Below are 10,956 nucleotides of genomic sequence, written 5' to 3'. Positions count from 1 at the left end.
TATACACCGGTTCTCATTAATAATGACAAATCAAACTAGATGTGTGGGGCAGTCATATAAGTTCACAAATGGCAACACTCATCTACCCTTATCTTACGGTGTTCTGCTGCTTTCAAGCCATTTTTCTGCAGCTCAGTTCCAATACCAAAGGTGAGCTAGGTAAAGAGATAATTGCATAAAGCCCTTACAGGCCTAGTTTGAGGGTACATGGTGCAGTTACCTTGCAGAAGCTAAGCAGGTCTGAGTCTGGTCAGGGCCTGGATGAGAGACTGCCTGGGGGAGAGGGAGTTCCTTGATGAGAGGCAGGATATAAATGTAATTAAATGGGATGGGGGAGAGGGAAGAAAGGCCGGTTTCACTTCTCACACATGCACTTGAGGAAAAAGACCCCAACTCCCACCTTACATGTGAACAGTGCAGACAAAAATGCTTAACACAAGCTATATGCAAATATTGAGCTATATTCTTGAAGTATTCTCTGCTATTGTGGACATTCTGCTTTGATGTGCTGAAGCTAGCTCTTCATGACAACAGTGCTGGATGCAATAATGCCATCTCTGATGTTTGATGGAGTAAATACTCGTTAACATTTTTAATAAAATAGTTATTTTAATGCAGTATTTAAAATAATTTTAAACATCTGTCAGTAAGACTGAATACACAACCAGGGAAATGCTGTACTTTACATAAATAGTAAAGCTATGCATTTTATTATACAATTACCTTTCTTCTTCTGTCTGCCTTATCCCACCAGTATCTTGCTGACATTTCACACACACAAATAATTCACTCTGTAGGTTTAACTAACTTAGTTCAGTTTTTCTAACAGAGAAACTAACTAGATTAGAGCCTCTCAACATTCTGCAGTAGTCCTGGTGTCTTAAGTTATACGGTTTCCCCAATTTGTAAGGTGGCATACCCAAAAGCTTTGAAAGCCTTTAAAAATAAAGACTTTAATGGTAAAGACATTCAGCTGCTATCTCTTACCCATCCCAGTATACACCCAATGTTATACATTATGTGCACAGGGTAGTGCAGAATTTGTAGAAAAGTGCAAAAGGTGTCTTCATATGGCTCTCCACAACCAACTTCTTCTGGAGTGATTCACTGCAGGCAAACAAGCAGGCTCTCTTTAAAGTCCACCAGAACTATCACTTCAGCTCCTTGCAGAGTTTTGTGCTCTCCCACAAAATGCCACAGCAGAATTTTTCTATTAATCGGATTTCGGAATCGCATCCAAACTTCCAGTTTAAGATCAAATCCCTGATAATTATATGTCTGCTCATTGATTCCCATAATGTAGGAAGCAGGAGATCAAATAGTTATATTCTATACTTTACATAAAGCAGTGCAAGAGCCTCCAAGATAGTTCCCTGCTTTAAAGTCTGCACAGATGCAAAACCGAACGCATCCAAAGTAATTGTTATGCTGGAAATGGAATGGAAAGGGCAATCGGCCTGTGTTAAGTGTTCCACCGGATTTGCCTTTCAGATTTCGGCAACTACATTTCCAAAAGCTGCTCGCCCGAACTCTTACAGTTCCAGCTTGCTTCATCCGTCCAGTAGTACTGGCAGCACAAGCCATGCCACTGGGAAGTCCCCCTTTCTTTGGAGGCAATAGATTGCAGATCTCACTTTGGCACTTCTTTGGCTTGCTCCCAAGTGGTTTCTCTTCCAGCTAGCTATAGCGAACTCTAAAAACTAGGACAGCTAGCGAGGTTGAATCCTGTAGGCAACACACTAGCAAGCTGCTTGCTTGCTGGTTTGTGATTAAATACATTCGTCATACCACCCTTCCCCAACTGCAGCATTACAAGGCACAATATTCATGGGATAATATTGCAGATTGAAATACTGATGCAAGTGTCGCTTTTACTGAACTTTGCAGGCTCCTGAAGCCTTCTGTCTCCAGTGCATTCAGGCAGCATACATGTTTCTAGTAACCACCCAGTAGACTGTTCTAGGTGGTTCCCTTCGTTTAAGAAAAAAGAAAAAGGAAACAGGTGATCACTGTAAACCAAGGTTTCAAGATAGTGCAAACAGGTGTTCTTTGGCAACAAATGCTGGCAAGCCAAAACGCAAACTGCCTAGCCGTTACTTCAGAAGAGCTCGGTACAAGGCTAGAGAGTGCTTCAGCTCTTTTTCTTGTTCCATACAGAATATCAAGTCCCTGAGGCAGATGCGTGTTATTCGTGGATGAAGATTTGGTTTCGCAAGGCCGGGTGATCTGTTTAAGCCCTAGAACAGGAGAAAGGAGAGAAAAGGTGAGTAGTCATTAAAAATAAATAAAACTCACTGTACAACGTGCAACTCCAATAGGATCTTATACTGCATGAGCTTCACCCCTCATTATTTGCCCTAACTTTAGAGGTCTCCCATGCAAGCGATTGCTTGATGGGGCACAGCTGTCTTTGAAGGAAACACATGCAATTCAGTATGCTGAGACACGTTTCTCAAAGAATTGTGTTCAGAGTCTTCAGGAAAAAATAGGATAAAGCTCTTAAATGGCCTCGTCCCAAATATCCGAAAGGAGACCTCAAAAAATTCCACCCCAGCCTTAAGATAATAATAATAATAATAATAATAATAATAATAATAATAATAATAAATTTTATTTGTATGCCGCCCTCCCCAGCTGAAGCCAGGCTCAGAGCAGCTAACAACAGTAAAACGATAAAACATTCTAAAATCATTTCATTATAAAATTAATTCCAAACAAATTAATGGGAATCATTGGGTTAGAAGTTCTGTAAGGATTGCCAAAGGAGGGAGTCAGGCTGTGCCCTGGCCAAAGGCCTGGTGGAACAGCTCTGTCTTGCAGGCCCTGCGGAAAGATGTCAAGTTCCGCAGGGCCCTGGTCTCTTGTGACAAAGCGTTCCACCAGATCGGAGCTACAGCCGAAAAAGACCTGGCTCTGGTTGAGCCCAGGCTAACCTCTCTGTGGCCTGGGACCTTCAAGATGTTTTTGTTTGAAGACCGTAAGTTCCTCTATTGGATCTATTGGAGAGGTCCCATTATCAATACCCAGATGTTTAAGGTGTGACGGACCATGTGCTGCTCCTCCATTGGTAGCATATGGAACTTTCCTAGGGGTCATGGGGTAGCCAGAGCCTCTTTCATTTTTAGGAGAACAGCAAACACCTTCTTAGGCTTCATGTCAAGCTATCTCACACTGCTTTTAAAACTGACCATATAACCTTAGTATATGGTTTCATTATTGCTGGAAGCCACCCAGAGTGTCTGGGACAACCCTGTCAGATGGGCAGCATATAAAATATTGTTATTATTAACATTAGCTGCTTTAAGTGGGACAGAAATATTTTTTTATTTAATCCAAACCACCTTAAGGATATAGAACAAAATAATTTTAGACTTGTTTAGAAAGTAGGGAAACAATACAAGCCAACACATTTAAACGCTTGGCAATTGGCATGAAGTATACCCATAGGAAGTGCTACTGCTACTACTCTGACATCAGCAAACAGACTTAAGTTGATACCTGCTTTCTCTCCCAAAAGAAAGACTATTTATCCCACTAACATGATAAAAGACAACACCAGCTGAAAACTGAAATAAGAATGCCATCGTTTTGAAGCTTTCCATTTGTTCAGTGGCTTGGAACAAAATAGGCATGGGAGAAATATCGTAGCCATGTACAGGGAGAGAGAGAGGTCCCTCTTGTCTTGGTAAGACACAAAAGGGTCACAGTTCAAAGTAAGACAACCCCTTACGGGGAGGGGAAGCGGAGGGGGGGCTAGCTTTGTAGCACAGCTGCCACTACAGGGTTGAAGAGGAGGTCACTCCAACAGGATGCTGCAGAAAGCTCAAGGCATTATTACAAATGAAACAAGCCTCAGGGGATACCTCAGCAATCCAATAGCCATGTCCTTCAGAAGTCAAATAACTTTAGGGAGGGGAAAGTATTTACTTTCTAAACAGAGACCAGCTTAGAGAGCTTAAAACTGAGCATTCACACACAAACCTGTTCATTCTCATGTAGCCCTTTGAAAAACAAAGTGTAAAGGACAAAAACCTCAAAATTCCCCATGAGCAATCTCCATATCTGGATCCATCTCTCCACCCTTGAGAACAGTCATAGCTTCAGCCCGTGTAAGGTTTACTCAGATGTTCGAGTTCAGTGGGGCTTCCTTGTGGGTTAGTGTGCAATGCAAGGATGGGGAATCTTTTCAACCTGAGGGCAAGCATGAGGGGGTTGTTTTCGATTTTCTTAAACCAGTACGACGTATGTGGATTATGGGTTTCGCCATATTCACAAAAGAGCACACATATTTGTGTATGCTTATAATCATATGCAAATCTACATCCTCCCTTGCGTGGGGTGAAGGTGACAAACATAAATTAGAAGCCAAGTGCAAGCAAGCAATGTTTCTGACAAAACAGTAATAATTGCATTTCCATACTAGAAAGGACTTCACCTGCTCAATTTCTGCCTGCCACACAGCGGTTCAAAGCCCAAGAGCCCTGATCTCCCCCGATGCCAACCCTAAACCATGCAAACAATTCTCTTGGTTTTCTCTGTAGATTAAGATAATGGAGAAAGACTGCCTGCCCTAGTTCTTCGCAGTTACTCAATACACGGCATAATTTCTGAAGCATATGTTACACCCTTTGCTCTGAAACCTCTTCCACTGCTTCCATCTTTGAAGGTGCTGGCTGCAATTACTTAGGGATTAAAATAAGTCACTCTGTTGTAAATCTGAGGAGAGTGTCTGAACATGTACATACATGCCGTAAACCAGTCCCAGCATAATTTAACTTGACTCTCCCTGTCATCTCAAGTTTTTACTGACCATATAACCCTTGGTTATTATATCTGTCCTGCTTTTTGTGTTGCCTTCATTTTAACCTCTCTTTCACAGGCCCAATAAGTAGACTACTCATACCACTGGAGACAAAGTTGCCCAGTAATTTACATATCTTCCCCATGTATTCTCTTCTGTTCAAAGTACAGTGGTACCTCGAGTTAAGAACTTAATTCATTCCGGAGGTCCGTTCTTAACCTGAAACTGTTCTTAACCTGAAGACCACTTTAGCTAATGGGGCCTCCTGCTGTGACCGCACCACTGCTGCACGATTTCTGTTCTCATCCTGAAGCAAAGTTCTTAACCCGAGATAATATTTCTGGGTTAGTGGTGTCTGTAACCTGAAACTTATGTAACCTGAAGCGTATGTAACCCGAGGTACCACTGTACTGAATTTGTAGCATTCACGTGTTGTCTCACAAAGCACAAATATAAGCAGCGTCTTTTTTGTGATGAAACAGTACCATCACCTCTTTTTTTACTGGCCATGCGTGTCGGTGAAGGTTAAGTGAAGTTTTCCTCCAACATCTATTTAACGAAGCAACACTTGAGTCTCTCTCAGGGAACTTTCCCAAGGCAACAGATTTGAGCTTCTCCCACACTGGGTGTGGAGTTGTTTAAACTTTGTCAGGATGAGCCCGTCATTTTTATGATTATTTTGTATTGTCTTTCTTTTATATTATGTTTTATTGTACTTCTAAATGTTGATGCATACACCCCCAATATTTTATATGAGGGGCAGTCTAGAAATATTTTTATGAAATAGATAAATATGATAACTTAATCAAATGCACACAATAGCCCATATAGCTTTTAGCTTACATGTAGAATTTGGAAACAGATGTGCAAACTGAACTCTAAATGGAAGATTGGCATAAAATCTGGGAGACTTATCCAAGCCTTTCATTATGTGCCAAAATAAAAGAACTGTCATGCAAAATCCTATCTAGGGCTCCCCCCCCCCCAATAATATACAAAACCAGATTGGTCTCTGGTTTAAGCTGGTATGCGTGTTATGTTTTTTAGATGCTTTAATTGCTTTAAAATGTTTTTAGATTGTTTAAAGTATGTTTTCATTTCACTTTAAATTGTATTGTTTAACATTTTGATGTTTGTTCCTCTGGCCTCCCTTGGGCAGCAGGGCAGGATACAAATTTAATAAATAAAAGTGTACTTTTCCACATTGTGAGAATGTGAAGCTGTAGCAAGGTTTTCATTTTTCCTGCTGCTGTATATGAAAGCTGATGAGTCGTATCACAGACACCATCCTCCCTTGAATCCAGCCTACAATTTGCTGCATTCTTTTAATAGTTAGCATGACAAATACAAAGTTAACAGACATTAGCAATAATGTTACATGGTTGATGGACTAAGCTAATCATCACTGGTCCAAGAAATACTCAAGGGGCAAAAATACAATTATATAGTATCCATTCTCAAGAGACGATCAGAAGAATGAGCATTAAATTTAAAGGTTCTGCAATTTGTTCCAAAAGCATTTATATAATGTTTTCTTATGCATGTACAATACATACATGTAATGAAGTCACGCCAGGTAAGAGATCCACCCTTGTTTCTCATTTACTGTTGGCGGATAAGCTTGAGTTAGCCAAACGGTGGAATTTCTTTCACTCTCCCCATCAAGTCAATTGCAGAATATTCTCATGAGAAATCTACGCAGCAAGCTTTGGCCAAATTAAACAATACAAAAAAAGCTCAACAGCTTTTGTGTCTGGATTTTTAACTTTTTGAAATATGACAACCTTATGCTGTGCTGCATTTTGTTTTTTGAAAAAGTTTTAAACCTACACTGGCTTTTTAAAAATATAAAATAAAACCAGTAGAAATCACATGTAAGACAACTCCCTTTAAGGTTTTTATTAGCCAATGCATGGTTAGGATTTCACAATGAAACCAGAATTCTGAAAATGAAATGAACTTCAGTTGCCAAGAGATTGTAAAGTGGAAAACATGCTTCAAACCAGAGAATTCTGCTTTTTTTTCCTTCTTCTTCTACAGGTCAAGTGCCCACAGCACCACTGTGAGATGCTCCATCAATGTGCCATATTGAACACTTTGAAAGAACTTCAGTTGAACTTCTATTTCTTACTGGGATGAAAAAGTCTCCAAGACAGCTCTCTGACAGTAAAATAAGTAAATTAAAATACTATACAGCACTTTTGATTTTTAAAAAGGAGAATGAGAACTCTTGGGACACCTCATGGCATGACAGACATGTTTTCACTTGAACAATTTAGGAATAAATGTGTATGCTTATGATCCAATTATCTTCACTCATGCTGGAACTTCACTAAACTGTCAAAGATCTGCAAGAGACTAGGTATTAATATTCTGTTGTGTAGCTTTCCTCCCCCAACTTACATTGTGACATTTCTACAAGTCCTTTCAAATGTAACCAACAGAGTGTTTTACATATTGAGACAAATTACTGGAAATGTAGTGTCAGTTTACTCATGATTATGCCCAAGATTCATGCTTACATGTCACTATCTGTGGCTGCATCAGATCCTTAATCTGTACCTGGAGGTAACAAATACTGTACAAAATGTGTCATGTTAACTTAATAGATGATTATTAAACTGAAATATTCTGGCTCTTTGCCACATCATTTTAGGCAATATATCATCAACTAAATTATAAAACTCTTGACCCTTCACATGTCATCAACGTTTGTGTTATCAATATGTTTAGCCCAGAGCTACAATACAATTAGTCATTTAAATTGCAGATATCTTTCACACAAGAAAATAATTAAGTTCATCTCTGTACAGGAATGGCATTCTATGGGCCTGTGAGCTGCACTGCTTAAACCTATAAATGGCAGCCTAGAATATTTTAGCCAATTTACAGGCAAACATCTGACGTCGTGAGTGTGGCCCAAACTGACAACCTTCTACGAAATTCAGAGATAAAACTGAAACTCCACCATCCACTGACAGATGTGACATACAACACATTTGTTGCTTCCTAGTCTCTTCCAATGAGACCGTGTCTCAGTTACAGAGAGTCCCAAGATGCACAAAGCACTTACAATTGAGGGGGCTCAGTCAGAATGCAAGTCAAGGCAGCTGACAAGCTTCTGAACCAGGAGTAAGGAATCTGCAATCCTCCAGAAGCTGTTGGACTACAATTCCTATCAGCCCAGCCAGCATGCCCTACGGTCAAGGATGATGGAGCAGCAGTAGGTTCCACAGCCCTGCCCTAGAATATACATTTGTCTGCACAATTAGCTGAAAGTCAGTCAATTTGTGCATTATTCCACAACCACGAGAGTCAGCACTCAAGGGGGCTTGAACTGTTACCAAGACACAAGTTTCTTTCTAACTACCCTGTGCCTGTGTTAAGGAGTACAGAACATTAGCTCCACAATCATGGCAACAACCTGGTTGTCCCCATAGTTTTTGCCAAGGCACCAGTAGTGTCAGGTATGGTGCACACACTGGTACCGAAGAGATAGCTATCAACCCTATTTCACATAGATATGAACAACTAGGCACAGTGCTGCAAATGTGATTTTTGAAGAATCAAATCAAAAGGTAAATCTTGCATCAAACCTCTAATCTTCAGGAGAAGAGTGTCCAGGCTTATGCAGTCAATATGGCAGCATCAAGACAGAACAGGGTGCTCATAGGAACCCTGGGATTGGAACGTCACCACCAACTAATGTTCTATATGTGGCAATGAATGGGAAGACTTCCTTGGACAAAGTTTAATTGCTTTCACAGGAAAGTGCCAAAAAGAAGTCTGGAAAAAGTGACCTGGCCCTCAGGTAATAATGGCAGTCTTCCCAGGAGATGTCTACCCAAAACACTTGGCACGTTGGGAAGGGCATGAGCCACATAAACTAGTTCACCCCCCCCCCCAAAAAAAAGATGCTTTAGCTATCCATATAACTGTATATATATGAATTAAATGCATGCTTCTGGTGCATTACCACTAGTTTTATTTAATACTTCTAGAAAGATAAATAACTGGAAACGGTCAGATGTGTGTCAAACTGCTTAAGCTCTTTGACATTTAACAGCTTTAGAAAATAAGTATCTTTGCACTCGATGGATATAGTTCTACATATTTAAATTAGACATGTTTTCTCAAAATATGCTTTTGGTGATTCCTAGTGTGTACAGGCCCCCAAGCCATATTCTTCCATTTCAAGGCCATCCTTTCATCTCTGAACAGAACACTGTTTACTCATCAGGATGTTTTGCTTTCCTTGTTATGCGTATACTGCAAGCATTCTGCTTCTATAAAAAAAAAGATTTCTCAGAGATTATTTGATTTAAAAACTACTTTATAGTCATAACTCTTCAGATCCATTTACAATACACCTCACCATTTCTAAACCCCAGCAAAGAACCAGGACACTTCAACACTGGTTGGAACAAACTGCTTAGCGGCTGGACCCTTTAGCACTCTAATATCCGACAAACAAAAAAAGAATTTGCACAGGAAGTCCCAGCATCTATGTAAAAGATTAAAGCTCCCAGTGATTTGTGTACTGTAAATAAGGTTACAACACATGCCACTCTTCCTCTCATGGTTAGAAATCTAAGCCTCTGCAGCATGGGCTGGCAAATATTGGTGGCAATATTCTCCCACTCCCATATCTAGTGATATTAAAGTTATGGCCTGTCTCAAATTACTTGGCAAAATTATATTCAAGAAAGCAGGCCCCATCACTCTCAAATATTCACCTTGGGTCATGTTACTTTTTTTGTAGGTAAATACCAAAATATATTCTTCATACACCTAAAACTGTTAAGTCTTAACGCAGCATTGTGAGCTGCAGTTGGTTGTCTCTCCCTGTTGAAAGTCCACTCTGGCCAACCTGGATTAATTTCTGTAGTGCAGGGATAGGGGTCCTGCATGCCTCCAGATGTTGTTGGACTCCAGCTCCCATAGGTCCTTTCCAATGTGCCCAAAGGCCAGGATGGTGGGAGTTGGAGTCCATCAACATCTACAGGTCCCCCACCTCTGCTATGTTTGGAGCATCACTCATAGGTGCTTAGAAACCAAATGTGACTTGCTGCATATTTTATAGACACCCTTATAAAGATGCAAAGTGTAGGCATAGCATGCCTTAATGAGTGCTTCCCTTTATGTTGCACTAAATGTTGGATGCTATTGTTCTGATGTATAACTCTATTGCCACTGGCATTTTCATCTAGTGTTATGTAGGGTTACAGCACAAGTGTTTAATAAGGTAGGAACAGCATCAGTGACAGCAAGAATATGTCTAAGGGGCAGCCATTATATTATCCTCTAGAATTATAGAAAAGTAAAAGCTAAGAATAATTACTACCTTGCTCTGCTGTAGCCTTCACCTACTTAATAGTAAACACCATGATTTACCTAATGAAAGCCGAATGGTTAAGGGAGGGACCTGGGAAAGTTGTTATACCAAGCTCATGATTTTAAATCTTTTAGCAGTAATTAAGGTAGATAAAAGCTCATTCTACAGGCTGCAAGAAGATAGCCACTAATTTATTAAAATTTCAAGGCACACACCCAAGCTCAAAGGCAAGATAATATCCCTGTTGGTGGACTGATTCACTTTTGTTGGCTAGTCAAAATTTTATTCCACCATACTTGCCCTGAGAAGCAAAGTATCATACCAGAGCTCACTTGTCCCCTGAACATCCTTAAAATTCTGGGCAACATTGTTAGGGAACAGCCATTGGTTTTAAACATCCCGCGTGGGTGTCCTCCATTCGCAGGCGATAGGTGCTCCAGTCCAACCTCATCGGGAGTACGCCATGTTAGCAAAGGCAAATAGGTATTTCAATTTAACTTTCTTTGAAATAGCTGGCTAGTTTTATAATGTGGGGGGGGGGATGTATTCAGATGATCATTCTTGCTTTTTTTAAATATCCGTTTTATATCAAGACTTAACAGCAACCAAAATAGTTAGGCAGAAGAAGAGTTCTCAACTGACGGAAACCCAGGAACTTTCCATTCACCATCATGCAGAAGCAGGTGGGATAACAAGAGCAAATGGATTTTCTTTCATTATTCGGGAACTTATATATATATATATATATATATAGAGAGAGAGAGAGAGAGAGAGAGAGAGAGATGAGATTCAGGATGAGAGTTCTGAAATGCTGTGAGAC

The 10,956-nt window shown here is 40.2% G+C and overlaps 1 protein-coding gene across 2 annotated transcripts in view; it reads right to left on the bottom strand.

Annotated features, from left to right (window-relative positions):
• Nucleotides 1–622: 622 nt before the first annotated feature.
• TAF4B (TATA-box binding protein associated factor 4b) overlaps nt 623–10,956 on the bottom strand; it is a 50,653-nt gene continuing 40,319 nt past the window's right edge. For both annotated transcript variants that reach the window (XM_081206795.1, XM_081206794.1), the window contains exon 15: nt 623–2,237. In XM_081206795.1, the coding sequence (XP_081062921.1) occupies nt 2,094–2,237 (144 nt within the window). In that variant the 3' untranslated portion in view covers nt 623–2,093. The remainder of the gene's footprint in view (nt 2,238–10,956) is intronic.

Source organism: Podarcis bocagei (assembly GCF_964188305.1).
Source record: "Podarcis bocagei genome assembly, chromosome: 8".
Lineage (NCBI taxonomy): Eukaryota > Metazoa > Chordata > Lepidosauria > Squamata > Lacertidae > Podarcis > Podarcis bocagei.
This window is presented reverse-complemented; position numbering and strand designations above follow the sequence as displayed.